The 21031-nt window shown below is 39.0% G+C and overlaps 1 protein-coding gene across 1 annotated transcript in view; it reads left to right on the forward strand.

Moving 5' to 3' along the window:
* KLHL14 (kelch like family member 14) overlaps positions 1 to 20095 on the forward strand; it is a 112809-nt gene extending 92714 nt beyond the window's left edge. The window contains exons 4-8 of the mRNA XM_027960688.3: positions 3078 to 3156; positions 12397 to 12587; positions 12669 to 12827; positions 15926 to 16083; positions 17982 to 20095. Coding sequence (XP_027816489.1) covers positions 3078 to 3156; positions 12397 to 12587; positions 12669 to 12827; positions 15926 to 16083; positions 17982 to 18122 — 728 coding nt within the window. The 3' untranslated portion in view covers positions 18123 to 20095. The remainder of the gene's footprint in view (positions 1 to 3077; positions 3157 to 12396; positions 12588 to 12668; positions 12828 to 15925; positions 16084 to 17981) is intronic.
* Positions 20096 to 21031: the final 936 nt, after the last annotated feature.

A 21031-nucleotide genomic window follows, 5' to 3' on the forward strand; every position in this document is an offset into this window, starting at 1 on the left:
ATCCATTGCTACCCAGATTTTTTTTTTTAAGATTTTTGGATGTGAACTGTCTTACGTCTTTACTGGATTTGTTACATTATTGCTTCTATTTTATGTTTTGGTTCTTTGACCTCGAGTCATGCGGGGTCCCAACTCCCCGATCAGGGATCGACCCACCACCCCCTGCATTGGAAGATGAATCTTAACCATGGGACCACCAGAGAAGTCCCACTACCCATATATTTTAGATAAATATATCCCTCTTATTGGGTTTCCCTGGTGGCTCAGACAGTAAAGAATCAGCCTGCAACGTGGGAGACCTCGGTTGGATCCCTGGGTTGGGAAGATTCCCTGGAGAAAGAAATGGCAACCCACTCCAGTATTCTTGCTTGGATAACACCATGGACAGAGGAGCCTGGTGTCCATGAAGTTGCAAAGAGTCGGACACGACTTAGCACAGCACAGCAGCAATCCCTCCTATTATCATTTCTGCTCCAACCTGAAGTCTACTCCTCATTCACTTTTGCCTCCTCAAGGACTTTGGAATACTTCTGAATTTCAAACCATAACCAACAACCAAATAAAAATTTCTCTTGATGCTGCATTCCAGCTATACTCTTCAACTTTTTATGCCGAAAGCCCTAAAAGCTTTGCCTATCCTCTTGCCTCTGCTTTCTTATATCTTAGTCTCCCCTGAGGAGTCCCCACTTAGGCTTTCATCCCCTCCTGTCCGCTGCGTAAACAAGGCTTGTCCTGGTGACTGCCATGTTTCCAGATCCTGTGGTCACTTCCCCATTCCTCACTCCTCTGTCTGACATGGCTTCCAAACTCCCACCGCTCTTTCCTTCCTACTTCTGACAGTTCCTTTCCTTTGCAGATTTTCCTTCTTCTCCCCCAGAGCTCATTTCCAGGACTCTTTATCTTCCATTTCCGTACCCTCTCACTAAAGATTTTCATCCTGTTCTACGATTTTAAACAATAACTCAGTCTCAGTTAGCCAGTGGCCTATGAGCCACTTTCACTTTGAGATCCTGTAGGATTCTGCAGATTAAGTCCAAAACAAACTTCATGGCTTCTCTCCCTAACCCTCAACTATTCCTGCCTGGTCTTCCCCACCTCAGCAAACTGCATGACCTTCCAACCAGTTGTTGTTGTTATTGTTGTTGTTTTAGTTGCTAAGTCACGTCCCACTCTTTTGCAGACCCATGGGCTACAGCCCGCCAGGCTCTTCTGTCCATGGGATTTCCCAGGCAAGAATGCTGGAGTTGGTTGCCATTTCCTTCCCCAGGGGATAGTCCCAGATCAGTCATGAAACCTACGTCTCCTACGTTGGCAGGCAGATTCTTTACCACTGAGCCACCAGAGAAGCCCCCCTGACCAGTTACTATGGCTAAAATTCTGGCGGTCATCTTTAATTATCACCTTTTCTTACACCAGTGTTCAGTCTATCAGAAAATTTTATTGGCTGTGCCCAAATAGTAGATCCCAAGCATGGCCATATCTTGCATCCACCTTCATTCAAGCCAGCTCTTGCCTTGACAGTTGTGATGGCCTCCTGACAGGTCCCCGACTTCCAGAGCAGCCCTTCTACAGTCTGTGTGTTACACAGCAGCCAGAATGGTCACAGCAAGAGAGAAGTGAGGCCATGTTCCTCATTAGCTCAAAACCTTCCAGTGACTTCCTAATGTTCTTAGAAGAAAAGACAAAAATCAGCATCAGGCCACAAGGCACACTATGTCCAGACCTTCATATACTTCTGACTTCTGTGCAAGTAGCCCCAGCAGTCTAGCTGGTTTTGAACCCATGGCCAGCCCAGGGAGAGGTTGTGCTCACTTTCCCTACTGTCTGAGACTCTAATTCTGCAGATATTTGCATGACTTTCAGAGTGTATCTGTGAACAGGTGGCCATAGTACTGAAACTGAGTTTCCCTTGATCAACTCCTGCTTCATTTTTCTTTATAACATTCATCTTCACTTGATGAATTTACAAGTTTACAAGTTTGTATTTATTTCCTTGTAAGGACTGGAACTTTGTCTTTTTTGTTTACCAATATAGTCCCACGACCTAGAATACATAAGACGCATAGTGGGTGCTCAGTGTGTATTTGTGCAATTAATAATTGTGTGGTGTATTCATGCCTGTGTGAGTGCATGTACACACACACACACATACACACTCCTATCTGTTTATTCCTGCAGTGAATTTTAGTAGCTATATTTCAATGGTTAGTTCCACATATATTAACAAAAAACAGACTTTTAGAGTTAAGACCTCAGGTATTTTAGATTATTATCATCTCAAATGGTACAAAGGAAATGTAACACACTCTTTGCTTGTATTTCTTGCTTTGGTGTCAGTTTGTATGTACAATAAGGTTCACTTTGACACATTGGAGACATTACTGTGCTTCTTAGCCTCAACAGAGGAAATAACCTGGTTATTAAATAACCAGCTCTGAGGACTCAGGTTTTCACATTTCAGCAAACGTACCTGCTACAGCAACTGCGTGCTCCCCAAATGCAAAAGCAGAACTTACTTGGCAGACATTGGCTACAACTGATTTCGTATGCGAACTCTTATTGTAGTGAGTGCTATCATTTCCATGGAGACAGAGTGGCCTCTACCACTGCTAGAATTCTTGAATCACTTAAAAAAAATCAAAAAGACTTTAACCAGAGATATCATTCAAGGTAGTCTCTGGAACTGATTATGATTAGATAATAACTTCATGTTTTTAAAATGCAAATACAGAAACACAGAAATTTTACCCTAACTTTGGGATAAAACTAGTTTGATAAACATATCTGCTTTTATTATTATGGTTGACTTATGTTTATTATTACTTTCACTTCACTATTTTTATTCTAACTCATCCCCTCCAAAAAAAGTAGAGGAGAAAAGAAGAAAAAAGGAGAAAAATATTTAAAGTGGCACATAGGTTTTTGTTCTGACTCCTCATTCTCATACCATGGTAGATAGTCCCTCTACTGTCATCTGTTTGTTAAACCAGAGAACAGGGGCATCTTATAAAACCCTATTCAATGTGCAAAACAACAAAGGAATCTAAGTTTTAAGTGTCTCAAATATATCTTTACAGGAAAACACAGTACAAATTTTGTCAGCCGATATGACCCCCGATTTAATAGCTGGATACAACTTCCGCCCATGCAAGAACGGTAAGTGTTTATCTCTCGCGTCTGAAACATTCGTGGCTGCTTTACCTGAAGGAAGGATACTGAATGATTTTCCATAATAAGGTATGCTAAACAAAGCCAATGAATTAAACTGGAGGCAAAATGCAAAACCTGGTCTGGCCAACTCTGATTAACTGCTTCATTAACTCGATGGAGAAAAATAATAGGTCAAGTATTTGTTCCAATGTAGGAAGAATTTATATAACTTGTCTTCTTTGTTGTTTTTTTTTTTCACATTAAAGTTTACTTTTTTATTGAAGTATAGTTGCTGTGTAATATTATATAAGTGTACAATATAAAAAGTCACAATGTTTAAAGGTTACACTCCATTTGTAGTTCTAAAATATTGGCTGTGTTCCCTGTGTTGTGTAATAGATCTTTGTAACTTATTTTACACTTAATTTGTACTTCTTAATACTCTACCCTATCTTGCCCGTCCCCACTTCCCTCTGCCAATTGGTAACCCCTGGTTTGTTCTCTGTATCTGTGAGTCTCCTGCTTTTGTTTTATATCCACTAGTCTGTTGCATTTTTTGGATTCCACACATACGTGATATCATATGGTATTTATCTTTGTCTGACTTATTCCACTTAGCATAATGCCCATCCATGGCTTGTCTTCCTTTTCCATGTTGCACTAGTTTTTTTGACAAGCAGAGCTACAATTTCATGGCTATTCCACTCTTCTCAGTTGTAATTTATTCAAATCTTATCACTGAAATATAGAACACCATTCTCACAATGTATGTATTTTGATGCAGATATTTCAGTATTAAAGTTTCCAAGTCTCACTACCTCAAATTCCTTATGTTTACTTCCTCAAGCATCTCCCCATCAGACATTTAAAAATAGGTGATTTGCTATCTAATGAAAAGTCAGTTTTGCAAGGTGTCCTCTCATTTTTTAATGTATGCAGTGTTTATCTCACCAAAGTTTTCTAACATCAAAGGACAATAAGGCAACCGTGTTTGTACACATTCAGTTCTCCTGACTATTAGGCAGGAAGCCATGTCTTAATATATACATGCAAATTCACATACTAAATCTTGAACACTTGGTTCTTTTCAAATAATATCTCAACATCCTCATGAGCAAATTTTCTGATACAATAGTAACAATAAGCTGCAACCTATTTTCTCTTCTCAGTTGAACTAAGAAATAATTTTTGTTCTTATTCCTTCATAGCCTTAAACATCTCCTTTTTTAAACATTCAATCAGATTACACTGTTGTTCTGTCACTAAGTCATGTTCAGCTCTTTGTAACCCCATGGGCTGGAGCACACCCGGTTCTTCTGTCTTTCACTATCTCCACTCTCTGAATTTTCTCAAATTCATGCCCATTGAGTCAATGACGCTATCTAACCATCTCATCCCCTGCCACCTGCTTCTCCTTTTGCCTTCAGTCTTTCCCAGAATCAGAGTCTTTTTCAGTGAGTCAGCTGTTTGCATCAGGTGGCCAAAGTATTGGAGTTTCAGCTTCGGCATCAGTGCTTCCAATGAATATTCAGGACTGATTTCCTTTAGGATGGGCTGGCTTGATCTCCTTGCAGTCCAAGGGACTCTCAGGAGTCTTCTCCAGCACCACAGATTACACTGAGATCAAGTTAAATCCTTAATCATGAATTCCAAGTGAAAAAAATTTCAGATCATACCATTCACTCAAAAAAGTACATTACTGCCAAAAGAGAGTAAGAAGCTCTGCTATAAACTTAGTATCTAATGTCCCATTCCATATAAGGATATTGAAACTCTTTCAAGGGACTAAAAGTTATACACTGAAAATGACATTTTCGTCATTTTCGTCATTTAGTCATTTTAGTCATTTTCTAAGGACCACAGAGAGGAATGCCTAATTCAAAGGTACCTCAAGGGATTATTCTGGCTCAGTTAATATCTTGACAAATTTCTCAATCCTCCTGTTGTGTATACATGTATATATAAAAGCTTCCTGAGAGAAGAGCTTCTTTCCTGGAGAAAGCTTCTTTCTCCAACATACCTAATTTCTCTCCTTTGGGGGTTATTTTCTGGTTGGTATTATTATTAGCTGCATCACTTTAACCTTTGATCCAAACTATTCCAAAAGTTTTATTTTAAAAAAATTAAATATACATCAAAACATGTTTGAGATGTCAGCATCTCATCACCATGGTCTCCTTTGCTGCGGGCTGTTCACCACAATAATTAACCTTCATGCCTTGGGTTTGGGAGGCATAACTCACGTCGCGGTCAATTATCTCACTGTAGAGCCCCTAAGGATGAGAAGTATTGCTGCAAAACCTAATTAGTAATTTTTTTAAATGTGCATTGTTTACTTGATATTCTATAATGACTTCCTCGGAGGCACTATAGCCTATCAGGGCAGGGTCCTACTTAGACAATTTTTAGCAGCTCATTGACCTGATAAAAAGACCTGCCATGGTCTGTCGGCGCCCGGCAGCCACCGTTGACAGGATGGACTGTTTAACGTTTCTTTCCAAGTCATTATGGTATATCATGTCAGGTCCCTAGTAAAAGAAGTTTTTTTTTAGATTTCGAACAATCAACTCGATAGACCAAATAAAGAGCTCCTTCCAGAGCTGAATGGGAAAAGGCAGATCTCACAAATGCCCAGTCAATCTTCTAGCTCCATATCTCCTATGGGTTGGTTGACCTGGGCAGCAATCCATAACTTAAAATGAAATTCTTCTGTCATTGCCAAGCTTCCATTCACCCGAGCAAGTACAGTTAGCTACCAGTGTGGTTTAATTGGTGATTAAACAAAGAAGGAAAAAAATTGAAAATTATGAGATACTCTTCAGATTAGAAAAGAGATATCTTGAGATAGTTAATTGAGTTAGCTCTGCATTGTATAGACCATGAATCACCGGAAGTTCCCCACCTCCCTCCTTCCCTTGTGTTTGGGTCCTCAGGCCTTTCAGTCATGTCCGGCTCCTTTCGGCCCCATGGATTGTAGCCCGCCAGGCTCCTCTGTCCATGATATTTTCCCAGCAAGAATACTTAAGTGTGCTGCTAAGCTCTCCTCCAGGATATCTTCCCGACCCAGGGGTTGAACCTGTGTCTCCTGTATCTCCTACGATGCAGGAGGGTTCTTTACTGCTGAGCCACCTGGGAATCCCCCTCATACCCTCAGCTGCTGCCAAACTGCTGAGAAGTTGTTACTACGCTGAGAAGTAACCAAACTGATTAAGAATAATGGAAACACATTGAAAGTCACCTCTAGGGTCACCCACTCTTAACAGAGCTGGCTGGGCGAATTCCTCAGACATCTTGCCTAATCAGAGCTTCCAAAAGAGTATAATGAAAGGGCAGCACACCCTCCCAGTTCATCAGGGAAATGGGCACATGACCTCCAGGCTTACTCAGCCATAGGTCAACTCATGAATTGTATGTCTGCTACCTATGAGGCTGCTGACAGAAGGGGTTAGAAAAAAGTACAAAGATAAATGTAAAGCTCGAGTTGTTTTGATCTCCGACTTAGGATTTGATTCTTCAGTAGGAAGAGGGCAAAAATGAACGATTGGATCAGTAAAAACGCTTTGGTGATTTCCATTATGTTTTCCCAAAAAAAAGTAGACATTTTAGGTGTTATTCTTATGGAAATATTACCTGGAGAATCCCAGAGACGGGGGACCCTGGTGGGCTGCCATCTATGGGGTTGCACAGAGTCGGACAAGACTGAAGCAACTTAGCAGCAGCAGCAGCAGCAGCAGCAGCAGCTCTAGGAAACAAAAAAGAAAAAGGAAAAAGAGAGGGCAGGGAGGGAAGGAAGAATAGAGGGAGGGAGGGAGGGAGGAAAACCACTTGGGAATCACCAATAAGAAAGCTTGTTTCAGAGTAAGTGAAAAGCAAGAAGCATGTACATCAAAGAAGTTTCCAAATTTAAATACTTTGTTTCTAGCAGCCTTACAAGAAGCAATGAGAAACAATATTCTGCTTGACAAAATCTGTTATTTTTAACCTGATGGTAAAAGTCAAAAGTTGAAACAGAGATAGGGAAAGAAAGTGTTAGTGGCTCAGTCATGTTGGACTCTGTGACCCCATGGACTAAAGCTCGCCAGGCTCCTCTGTCCACGGGATTCTCCAGACAAAAAATACTGGAGTGGGTTGCCACTGCCTACTCCAGGAGATCTTCCCGACTGAGGGATCAAACCCACATCTCCTGTCTCCTGTACTGCAAATGGATTCTTTACCCAGTGAGCCATCAGGGAAACCCTCTCAGTATGACTCTTGAGAATATGAACTGACCACCTTAAGCTTCAAGAAAGGGCTTATAAAAATCTGTACTATACGCAGGTTCAAAGTATATTTGTAGAGGGCATCAATAGTCATTTAAACTTATCTCAATTCACTGTATATCATCTCTAGCATTGGGACAGGAGGTGGAGGGGTGGGGGAGGGAGAGAAAAACAACTTGAAATACAAATAGTGTCATTCCATTAAAAAATCTTCAATAAGCTTCCTTTTGCCCCCAAATAAAGTAGCCTAATCAGGTGTGCTCTTCATGTGGGGAGGAGGGGCAGGAAGCATTCCCAGGAGAAACCTGGTGTGGTAAAATTTCAGCCTCAAGCAAATGTTCACAGTTGCTGATAGACCATTAACTACCCAGTGCTTCCATAATGCATTTCATGAATTCTCACTTTGGGCATGCAAGGGAATAAGTCAGAGACTCAGAACCTTAGCTATTAAAATTTCTACATAAAAATGCACTTTTCATCAGCAGGTGAAACCTACTGGTTTTTTTTTCCCCATTCAGAACCTAACAGTGACACTGTGTGGATAAAGCTAGGAGTACACATGGAACATCACATTAGGAATGTTGGGGTTAGAAAGACAGCTCTGACAGCTCCCTCGGGTGAAGAGAGGAAGGAAGGAGCAGGATCAGAAAGAGGGAGAAAATTAAACTGTAGACAAGATAAAAGGAGTTCACACTGCCAGACACTGCCAGAAGATCTTTCTCTGATTCTCCACTACCTAAACTTAATTTAATAGAGAGTTTCATGCTTGTTATGACTAGCATTTTTTCTCTTCTAGACCAGAATATAGTACATATAATACAAAGAAGAACTTAGAATATAGTATATTGCAACTAACACGGTCCAAATTATGGAATTGGCCCACTAAAGATGATTTATTAGTAAAATTAGTAACTTAATTGTTTCAGAGGTTCCAAAACTTGTAATAGAGTCATACAGAAGAGGGATATTGACCTACCCTGTGTCCATGATGCAAAAAAATATCTGTTACTTTAGTACAAATTTTCATAGACATGTCAGTCTTTTCAACGAAATATTTTAACTTGAGAAGGTAAAAGCACTAGTAAAGCAACCTTGACCCATCATATTCAATAAGGGAGCAATTGAAATCTGGCTAGAGAAAGGGAAGGAACTAGGGGTCTACGTATGTGCACTTAATTTTGCTATTGTTTTTAAACCTAATTTTATGTTTAGATGAGTTTTTATGTTCTTATACCAAGAAATTTCAAATTTTTAGGTTTTAAATTCCCTTAATAATCTGATTAAAAATTCCCCTCAAAATCTTTTTCTCCAAACATATGCCTCCAAAAAAAATGCACTTTCACAACATATATGTACACATATTTATAATATATTGGAGAGGGAAATGGCAACCCACTCCAGTATGGTTGCCTGCGAAATACCATGGACAGAGGAGACTGGTGGACTACAGTCCATGGGGTCACAAAGAGTCAGACATAACTTACAACTAAACAAAAGCATTATGTGTGTGTGTGTGTGTGTGTGCATATTCACTATATATATATGTATATATATATATATATAATTTTATTTAAAAGACTTTTTTACAATTTCAGAGCTTCACGTACCCCTCAGAAAACATGGCCCCAGGTTAGCAGCAAACTTTATTTAGTGAAATCTATCTCACCTGTTCTTCGTTCTCCTTCATAACATTCTCTCTTTTTCCATTATTGCTCTCTTCATCATCTTTCTGAGTTTTCTACAGCACACATTTCTGTCAAAACCATCAAGAAAATATAGGAAAAAAAATAGCCAAAATACTACTCTCAAATAAACAATGATGCTAACAAGTCCAGAACTATCCAGAAAAACTGAACTTTATATTCCAGCAATCCCATTTTTGCATATACAGTGTATCCAAGGGAACCAAAATCAAGATCTTAAAGAGACACCTGCACTCCCGTGTTCATGGCAGCGTTACTCACAAATGCCAAGATGTGGAAACAAACTAAGTGTCTGTTGACAGATAAATAAATAAAATGTGGTGTATATATAAATATGCAAGTATGTGCTCGTGTCCAACTCTTTGTGATCCCATGGACTGTAGCCCTCCAAGCTCCTCTGTCCATGGAATTTTCCTGGCAAGAATACCGAAGTGGGTTGCCATTTCCTCCTTCAGGGGATCTTCCCAACCTAGGGATCAAACCCATGTCTCTTGCATCTCCTGCACTGGCAGGCAGATTCTTTACCACTGTGCTACCTGGGAAGCTTACACACACACACATATATATATACTGGAATATTATTCTGCCACAGAAAAGAAGGAAATTCTGCCATTTACATGACAAACATGGATGAGACTGAAAGTGATTACACTAAGTGAAATAAGCCAGACTGAGAAAGACATACTGTATATCACTTATATGTAGACTTGTATTTTAAAAGTCAGAGGTAAAGAAATGGAGGTTAAAATGGTGGCTGCCAGGGGATAGGGGTGAGGGAAATAGGGAGAAATTGATGAAAGGATGCAAACTTTCTATTGCAAGATGAGTAAGTTTTGAGGATAAAATTACAGCATGGTAACTATAGTTAATAATACTTATTGTTTACTTGAAATTTGGTAAGAGAGTAGATCTTAAGTGTTCTCACCAAACAAAAATAGAGGTTAGTATGTAAGCTGAAGAAGTGTTAATTAATTTGATTGTGAAAGCCATTTTACAATGTATGCATGTACCAAATCATCACACTGTACCCTTTATATTTATTATAGTTTTGTCAATTACACCTCAATAAAACTGGAAAAAAACTGAATACATCACCATCTATAGCATATGCCATATGTCTATGGGTTTCCCCGGTGGCTCAGCAGTAAAGAATCCTCCTGCAACGAAGGAGACACAGGAGATGCGAATTTGATCCCTGGGTCAGGAAGATCCCCTGGAGGAGGCAATGGCAACCCACTCCAGTATTCTTGCCAGAAAAATCCATGAACTATAGCCTGGCAGACTACAGTTCATAGGGTGACAAAGAGTTGACATGACCTCACGACTAAGTATGCATGTATATGGTACTAAATTGTGTTTAAAAATTAAAGAATTTAGTCATCACTGAAAATGCTATTAGAAGTTTATATGCAAACATCACAATGGCTGATTTTTTTAAAATTTTTATCCAGACAATGTCAACTGACAGTTCATGAGAGTGAACAAAATGTTGACACTATGACATGCACTTTACAATATGTCATATGGTCAGGCAATCTGATTCCAGAGTCCTAACTGTTCAAGATGCTATCTACTGCTTCCCAGAGGTCTTGATACTTTATAGGCACAGCTTGGAAAATCTTCAAACAATATAAGTTTTCCTGATTCAAAACCTCTAGGATTCTTTATTTTGCTATTGACTTTGCCCAAGAGTCTTGGCATCAATTTTTATAAAATTTTATGAATAATTTTTATAAATTTTTATAACAACAATTCATCAAACTTAAGTTATGTTCTCTGAGGGGCTTGTGCATACATGCTCAGTTGTATCCAACTCCTTGTGACCCCATGCATAACCTTGCAGGCTTCTCTGTTCATGAGATTTCCCAGGCAAGAATACTGGAGCAGGATGCCATTTCCTTCCCCAGAAGATCTTCCCGACCCAGAGATCAAACCTGAGTCTCCTGAGTTTCCTGCATTGGTAGGCAGATTCTTTACCACTGAGCCACCTGGAAAGCCTCTGAAGGGCTTGGCACTTCACAACTATTCTTTTCCAGTATTGACCCACATGTTATCCTTGTGAAGTATATTATCCCAGTAGCATCAATGAGAGAAAAAGAAGCTAAAGATTAAAGTCTTGCTTCAGATTGCAACCTTGTCATCCTAACTCTAACTTTTTGAGTCTTCCTCCAACTTCTTTTCTCCCTCAGCTTTACTAGTTGTTTATTAGTTGTTTACTAGTTGTTTATTAGTTGTTTATTAGTTGTTAAGCTTTACATCTTCCTTTACCATATCTTGCATCCCCACTTTCCATGTCTTCTACCAGAACTCTATTTCAGGTCCTCAATCTCTCACTCCTAGATTGTATTCTCCCTCAGAAAAGCCTTCCTGTCTCCAATCCTTTCCATACAACTTGCATGTCTTTTGCCTTTGAGGGAAGGTGGGATAATTTAATAGTCTTTCTTGAAAAGAGATTTAAAAATATCCTATGGCTTTGTAAAAACATCAAAAGCTACACAGATGAAATTCCTAAGAGCAAAATTTCAACACTATATTCAGTCCGAAAAGTTTCTCTACTTGCAGTCATACTGGGGGAAAAAAAGAAAAAAAAAAAGATAATTGAAGAAAAATTTTGATGATGTAGTTCTCTTATAAATTGGGAACAATGACCCTTGAAGGACCATAAAGAAAGTGAATGTCAAGATAATTTATTATTGTTACATTATCTACCTCATTTTTCACTTTGTCTTACTGAGCTGTGATATCTTTACAAGGTACCAAATATCCCAAACATTAGTGAACACTTGAATAGTGTATAAAAGCAAGATAAAAAGAGCTGAAACAAAGAGTTGTAAATTTCTCCTCTACTGTGATTTTAGTGTCAATAATGTTAACCAGGATGGGCATTACAGATAATTACTATTCAAGGTCTCTGATTTAGCAAGGAGTCTTATGTGTAATGTCCAAAGCTCTGTACCCTTTCTGGGGCTTCCCTGATGGTTCTGCAGATAACGAATCTGCCTGCAATGCAGAAGACACAGGAGATGAGGGTTCTATCCCTGAGTCAGAAAGACCCCCTGGAGATGGTCATGGCAACCCATTCCAGTATTCTTGCCTGGAGAATTCCATGGACAGAGGAGCCTGGTGGGCTACAGTCCAAAGGGTCACAAAGAGTCAGACACGACTGAGTGACTAAGCTCACACAGCACCCTTTTCTGAAGCAGGATGCCCCCACTTTCCCTGACTGATGGGGCTACTTTGTATTTACAGAGGGTTTTGTTTTGTTTTGTTTTGTTTCATTGTAGAAGAGCCAGTTTCTATGCATGCCGGTTGGACAAACATTTATATGTGATTGGTGGACGGAATGAAACTGGTTATTTGTCCAGTGTGGAGTGCTATAACCTGGAAACAAATGAATGGCGTTATGTGTCTTCTTTGCCACAGCCTCTGGCAGCTCATGCAGGAGCAGTGCACAATGGGAAAATATACATTTCAGGCAAGTCATTCCTCCACTTTCTGCTACAAAGTTCAGTTCCAAGGCACTTTCTTCACTTGTGTGTCTATGTTTAATTCACAGGCGGTGTACACAATGGAGAGTATGTCCCGTGGCTATATTGCTATGACCCCGTCATGGATGTCTGGGCTCGAAAACAAGATATGAACACAAAACGCGCTATCCACACTTTGGCTGTAATGAATGATCGCTTATATGCAATTGGAGGAAATCATTTGAAAGGTCCTCTTTTTTTAAATCACAATAACATTTGCATCTCATGTTTCTTGCTAAGGGGGTTTCTCGTTAGATAATCATAGTTAACCAAGTATAAAACATGTTGACCAAATAAAATCTACTCTTTGCAAATTAGCAGTACCCTTGGGAAAGCACTTATTTTGGCTCTCCTGCAGATAGGATTATTTTGAAGTTACCACACACATTAAAGAAATGAATAATGATGTCTACAGAAAATAAAAAACAAGAGCATTAATAACTGAAAAGCACAAACAATTGGTTGTAACAATGAATTCAGTAAAATAAATTATCCCTTATCACCAAATTATAGTAATGGATTTTTTCCAGAAAATTGTTTTTGTAATCATCATAAAGAACTTTCTTTTTAAATTTAGAGCTGCACAAAGAAATGAACGTGATTTTTCTTAAAGAAAACAGAATTTCATGTCTAAATTTAGAATTACTTCTTTGAAGAGTTGAATATCAAACCATCTATGATTCTCAACTTCTTTCCATTTGCTTATTTAGTAAGTAACAGTATTTTTAGAACCATATATGGCTCTTTTCCCTCCTTATTATGTATATGGCAGCAAGTTTTTTGTAGTTTGTGGGCATGTGTGCAGCACTAAATTTTACAGGAAAGCAAAGAGAGCTGTGATATTGAGAACATTGTGGAATCACTTTGAGCTTCAGTTTTCTCATCTATAAATGAAGAAGCCGGTCAAGTTGGTCTCTAAAATCTCCTCCAGCTCTGACCTTCCATGATTCTTGAAACTGAATGAAATGAAATACAGGCCATCTGGGCATGGTGCATAAGGCCATTCTATGCATTTATTTTCCAATCATATACCCATATATGGGATTCCTCGGTGGTTCAGATGGTAAAGATGCCTGCAATGCGGGAGACCTGAGTTCGATTCCTGGATCGGAAAGATCCCCTGGAGACGGGAATGGCAACCCACTCCAGCACTCTTGCCTGGAAAATCCCATGGACAGAGGAGCCTGGTGGGCTACAGTCCATGGGGTCACAAAGAGTTGGACATGACTAAGAAACTTCATCTTTGTTCATGCATTTATTTTCCAATCATATACCCTTCTTAAACCACAGGTTAGATATGCACATTTTTTCTGTTATTTAGCAATACATATCTACCCCTAAATGTAATAAGCACTGGATAAATGTCATTTTTAAGTAAGTATTTTCAAGTTCATAATAGTTAAAGCACATCATCACAGGTGTTTACATAATCAGACTGTCAAAAAAAGTAAAAGATTTTGATAGAGTTTAATATTCACTTAAGAAAAGCAATAAAGTTTAGTCTGTAAAAGTGTGACTTTTGAAGCCTATTCATTTGGTTTCAAATCTCAGCCTAGCTACAGGCTATGTGACTTATTTAGTTTTAAAATTCCATCTGTTCCTCAGTTTTTCATCTATAAAATTAAATATAATGTAGAAATATCTATAGGGTGGTTGAGAGGATTAAATGAGTTCCTTCATATAAAACACTTAGAAAAGAACCAGATTATTATAAGCAGTCTATAAAATGCTTGCTTTAACTATTACTATTTTAAAGATTGTTCAGTTCAGTCGCTCAGTTGTGTCTGATTCTTTGCGACCCCATGAACTGCAGCACCCCCGGCCTCCCTGTCCATCACCAACTCCTGGAGTCCACCCAAACCCATGTCCATTGAGTCGGTGATGCCATCCAACCATCTAATCCTCTGTCATCCCCTTCTCCTCCTGCCCCCAATCTTTCCCAGCATCAGGGTCTTTTCAAATGAGTCAACTCTTCACATCAGGTGGCCAAAGTACTGGCTTCAGCATCAGTCCTTCCAATGAATATTCAGGACTGATTTCCTTTAGGATGGACTGGTTGGATCTCCTTGCAGTCCAAGGGACTCTCAAGAGTCTTCTCCAACACCACAGTTCAAAAGCATCAATTCTTCAGCACTCAGCTTTCTTTATAATCCAACTCTCACATCCATACATGACCACTGAAAAAAACCATAGCCTTGACTAGATGGACCTTTGTTGACAAAGTAATGTCTCTGTCTATGCTGTCTAAGTTGGTCATAACTTTCCTTCCAAGGAGTAAGCATCTTTTAATTTCATGGCTGCAATCACCATCTGCACTGATTTTGGAGCCCAGAAAAATAAAATCAGCCACTGTTGCCACTGTTTCCCCATCTATCTGCCATGAAATGATGGGACCAGATGCCATGATCTTCGTTTTCTGAATGTTGAGCTTTAAGCCAACTTTTCACTCTCCTCTTTCACCTTCATCAAGAGGCTCTTTAGTTCTTCACTTTCTGCCATAAGGGTGGTGTCATCTGCATATCTGAGGTTACTGATATTTCTCCCGGCAATCTTGATTCCAGCCAGTGTTTCCTCCAGCCCAGTGTTTCTCATGATGTACTCTGCATATAAGTTAAATAAGCCGAGTGACAATATGCAGCCTTGACATACTCCTTTTCCTATTTGAAACCAGTCTGTTGTTCCATGTCCAGTTCAAACTGTTGCTTCCTGATCTGCATATAGGTTTTTCAAGAGACAGGTCAGGTGGTCTGGTATTCCCAGCTCTTTCAGAATTTTCCACAGTTTATTGTGATCCACACAGTCAAAGGCTTTGGCATAGTCAATAAAGCAGAAATAGATGTTTTTCTGAAACTCTTGCTTTTTTAATGATCCAGCGGATGTTGCAATTTGATCTCTGGTTCTTCTGCCTTTTCTAAAACCAGCTTGAACATCTGGAATTTCACAGTTCACCTATTGCTAAAGCTTTTTAATAAGATTTAAATAAATCTTTGCTGATACTCCAAGGTAAGTCAACCTTTGCCAATGACATCTAGCCAGGCATTTTTGCTTTAAATTAATCCAAAACATCAAGAGTTGGGGTTTGGGAGGATTTTTTATTCGTTTGCTTGTTAGGTCTTTCTGACAACTCCTGATTTCACCTGTAAATTTATATATACATCTTCAAAGGTATAGCTGTCTATTTCTTGGCTCTGGTCATTTATTTAAAAAAAAAAAAAAAAAGCTCTAGCCTTTAATTGGAATCCCAAGAGCTTATTCTTTGATGATTCCATTTTGCTATGTCACTTAGGTTTCTCCCATCTCGATGTAATGCTGGTGGAATGCTATGACCCTAAAGGTGACCAGTGGAATATTCTCCAGACACCCATTTTAGAGGGTCGCAGTGGTCCTGGCTGTGCAGTGCTCGATGACAGCATTTACCTGGTGGGAGGCTACAGCTGGAGTATGGTATGTGTCTACATTTACCTCTTCATCCTCCTTTTTGCTTGTGCTTACTTTTCATGTCCCTCCAAGTGTGTTACCACCCGCACAAATACCTTTTAAGAGTATCATGTTTATATGAACACAGTAAATTACTTTAAGCAGTAAAATAGAATCAGTGTGGTTGCTGTAGATCTGGCTTGCTATCTGGTCAGTTGTATCACAAAATACAGTAGGTCTCTGCTTCTCTCCCATCCTCATGCTTTCCAGCTAAAAGTTGGGCTGAAGTGGTTTTACAGATGTCTGTTAAATCTGTATAGGAGAGTCTGAAAAGTTTCTGACTGGCAAAGCATAGAAAATGGAAAATAATTGTTCAGTTATCCACAAATTCTATTTAGGATTATGTAATTTGCCATTGCTTTCCACTTTGCCCCCCTCTTTACCATAAAAATTTCCAAACATACACAAAAACTGAGAACCATCCAACTTCGACAATCGGTGCTTTGCAATACTTTATCCCTCCTCCTTCTAAAAATATTTGGTTGAAGCAGTTTGAAGCAAATTCTGGACATATTATTTCAACCTAAATGCTCCAGTATTTCTTTTAAAAAAACACTTGTTTATATAAACACACTATCATTATTACACCCAATAAAATCAACAGTAATTCCTTTATATCCTATCCATTTTCAAGTTTATCCCATTGATCTGGAAAAAAAATTCTGCTTTTCAAATTGACATGTTCAAATTAGGATTCATAAGGCCTCTCTTATATTTTGCTATTATATCTCATACATCCCCCACGATCTGGAGAATTACACCTGCCCCTCATTCTGTCCCATATCATTGACTTGTTGAAAAAGCAAGGTCAGTTATCTTATAGAATACCCAACATTCTGGTACTGGCTAATGATTTCCTTGTGTTGACATTTAAAAACAGTCTCCTGTCTCCATAGTTCCTATAGACTGTTATCGGTTGGGACCTGAGTTCAGCTTTAAAAAAAAATTTTTTTTATTTTATTAATAGCAATAATATACAGGAGGGGGGCTATGTAATTCAAATGACATATCAGAAGACACATAAGTCTAATGGTCTACACAGCCACTTTTGAAATGATGACTGTATTTTCCTATATATATATCTGTTGGTTTTATAAGATTTATTTGGGGTTTTAATAATATTAATTGGCCTCATTTCTTTTGCATCCAACAAGACTGTTATTTAAAGTTTTGAAGAGCCTTAAAAAGTTATAGTCTTGTGGAAGTGAACCGTGTTGACATATATCACTAGATATTCATCTATGTCCTTATTTGCTGGCATACATTGCTAGCTGCAAACGTATATGTGTTTGGAACCAGAAAATGATTATGTTGGTTGGGATTTTGGGGTTTTTTCTTTGCCTATGGTAAAAAACAAGGCTGCTTTGGTTAAGAAAGGGAAATATACAAGCACTAGCTGCTGAGGTTGGCAAAGGAAAGAAGATCAAAGACATTTTTTTATTTCTCATGTGGCCCCTTGAAAACAAATAAATCAACATGTGAAGAAGTTGACAAACCTTCATTTCCAGTTTATTTTAAACTGGTTTTGAACCCTCTGTCTCTGATTTTTTTATAGTAGTAAGATAAAAAATGGAAAAGTGAGGTGATAATCTAAAATCCAATTTGCTTCAATTATTTGAATATTTAAGATAATTACTTCTTTTTCTAAACTTAAATAAGGGATAATTTCCAACTTGGGGTAAGTTATCATAGAATATTTAAGATAAATTTTCCTTTTTTAAAACTTAAACCAGAAGGATAATTTCCAACATGGGCTAAGTTATCATAAAGGATTTGTAAACCATCCCAGTGTAGATGTGATAAATAAGGTTGCCGTGGCACTTTTCTGAACAGCCTTCCCTAAGGCTCTCTGCTCTCCATTCCAGGGAGCCTACAAGTCATCCACAATATGCTATTGTCCAGAAAAAGGCAGCTGGACAGAACTCGAAGGAGATGTGGCAGAACCACTGGCAGGGCCAGCCTGTGCAACAGTTATCCTGCCCGCCTGCGTACCTTACAACAAATAACACCAGGAAGCCCCAGAACGACACATTCAAGGAAGCAGTGACAAGTGACAGCCCTATTGTAGCCAGAACAATGCATTCTAATGGTACATCTGCCGAAACCCACTTTAGTGTCTGATGATTTACAAGAAGCTACAAAAGGAAAAGACCTGTTCTTGAACGGAAACTCTGTCTGTAACTCGGATCACATCAAACTTCCTGTGGTGACAGACTCTTCCATTTCAGACTGGTTTTAACTTGTCTCAGCTTTACGAAATCCCCCCACGTGGATCTCGACTTTCAACAGGAGAAAGAAAATACGGAGGAGTGCCCCCCGAGAGACCTGAGATCAGTATTGTGCATTGTAGTTTACCTGCATGTGATCTATGTTGAAGTTTTGGGGATATTGTGTTCATGAATGATTCCAAATTTGACCCACCCAAACACTCATACGACATTACAGAAATGGCCACTGGTTCTATATTCCTAACCTGGGGCAGCTTCACAGATTCCGGAGGCAACACAGTTATAGAAAATCATGTAAGACTGAAGAGGAATGTTTTTGTTTCCATAGAACTTCATTTTATATACCTTCTGCCCCTTACACCGCCTCGTGGGAACGGAGAAGAAAAAGATATTGGCTCTTGTGGCAACTCCTTTCTGCCCTGTCAGTTCCAGGCTAGCCAGAGTCATAAATTCTGTGTCCTCAGTTTTATCCAAAAGATTGAAACAAAATGCACTATTCAGTTTATAGTGGCTGAGGCTTTCTCATTTGGGGCAGCATATAAGGAGCGAACAGGGCCTCCCAGGTGGTGCTAGTAGTAAAGAACCCGCCTGCCAATGCAGGAGGCTTAAGTGACATGAGTTCAGTCCCTGGGTTGGGACGATCCCCTGGAGGAGGGCATGGCAACCCACTCCAGTATTCTGGCCTGGGGAATTCCATGGACAGAGGGGCCTGGCGGGCTGCAGTCCATGGGGCCACAAAGAGCCTAATGAGCAAACTGTAGCTCCTCAAACAGTACTCTCCCTCTTCCACACCTTCAGCTCTAGAAAAGACTCTTAAGTGTGGCTCTAGAAAAGCACCTGATGAACCCTCCTTCCCCTCAACTCATTACATTTCTTTGTTGTCACCAGAGATGTCTGGGCTCAGTGAAGCGAGCCATCACTAGCTGTCTTGAGAAGCACGAGGAATTTAGGAGCAGAAGGTCAGAAAAGCATGAGACAGTATCAGTGTGACCTACAATAGGGAAAAACTAGCAGAAACGTGGATTTGATTTTCAAGCTCTTCAGAGCTGCCACAACAACAATTAGGAACAAATCAAAGCCTAAAATATGTTGTGAATCACCAAGAGATGTTTTCAAATCCCTCAACAAGTATGTTGTTCAAAAATAACCACATAGGGAAGCCACCGATTAAAATTGCCCTGGTGACAAGGTTTCACTGTGGAGCATGTTAAGATGGATGGGTGTACTGGAATCCAATGCCATTTCTACAGTAAAGTGCAATCCTTGTTGTTTTTGTATTTATTTGTATGTTCAGATCCAAAGGATCCGTTGTAAAAATATATATATATAAATATATATATCCAGTGGAATCAGCTTTTCATTTCTTTTTCCTTGATCACATATGAATACATAGAAAGAAAGGTTACAGTTGTGATAAAATTCCCAGCCGATGCCATGAAGAATACAAGGTCTCCTTCAAAACCTTTTATCGTCAATAGTCCCCATCTCTTCCGAAAGTCAGTTTATACAAGGGTATTTGCTTTCCTTGGACTTGTTCTTCATTTATTTTTTATTTCTAGCCAAAATAAATAAAAGCATTTATGAGAACTATAAGTAAAGCTTTCTGTATTTCAGAAAGGCGTAAACTATTAGAAAGTGAAGAGTGAATAAATAAATAAATCACAGAGAATGTAAATTTTGTACAGTATTAGAATGTGTAAATGAAGCTTGCTTGGAAGGGGAAAACTTTAAATAAAAACTTTATGTACTAATTCAACTGTCTCTCATATTCTGACTTATAAAGCATGTGTATAAATCCATACACTAAGTTAATTGAGGGTTTGTAATTTATAAATGCATAAATATTTTTATTCTGCAGATACACTTTATCAATTTATTTAGCTTCCTGGCCCTACATATATGTATGTAGCATTAATGCTAAAAACTACAGAATGTTTCAGAAAAAGTATTGTGAGTTATAAATCATGAACTGAATCTGGTTTTTCCATTGTAAAAATGTTACAATGAGGCATACTTATCCAAGATCTAATAACAGAGTACTTATAGAAATTATTAGAAGCACCTTATGCATGAAACAATACTTGCACACTTTCTAAAGGGTAACCCTTTTAGAAACCCTAAACCTAACTCTAACCCTAAATGAATTACATATTTAATTAAGTCAACTCTCTAAATATACAGTGGTTCATTTTATTTTTAGAAATCTGCAGCCGGTGGGGGCGTGGGGGGAGTTGTGCAGGGCAAGGAAAGGATGGGGCTGTGGAAGACAGTAGGAGAAACTGAGGCATGTGGTTGCAGGTTTGGGCAAACTTCCAGGCAAAGAGCCTGCAAACTAGAAAGTATTTAATCCTTCCCTGGCAAATCTTCCATTATTGATGACTAAACTGGTAATTAAAGGGTCATTTGACTCTCCGCAGTATTCCACAGAAGCAAGAGTAATGGAGTTTCTTTCACCCACTGAATCTTCAGCACACCATGCTACTATAGCATAGCAGGAAAGGCCCTTCTCTATGGTAGCCTCCTCTTCTCCTGAGCCAATGTCCAGTTGTTGCAGAACCTCTTTCCAATACTCTGAAGCCTCAAAAGCTCTAGTGCTGATCGGTTATCATGATGAGTTAAGCAATTATACTTGGCTTTCTCCTAATCCCAGGGTCCACCTACTTAAGTCCGTGTGTGTGCTCAGTCAT

The sequence above is a fragment of the Ovis aries genome, chromosome 23 (assembly GCF_016772045.2).
Source record: "Ovis aries strain OAR_USU_Benz2616 breed Rambouillet chromosome 23, ARS-UI_Ramb_v3.0, whole genome shotgun sequence".
Lineage (NCBI taxonomy): Eukaryota > Metazoa > Chordata > Mammalia > Artiodactyla > Bovidae > Ovis > Ovis aries.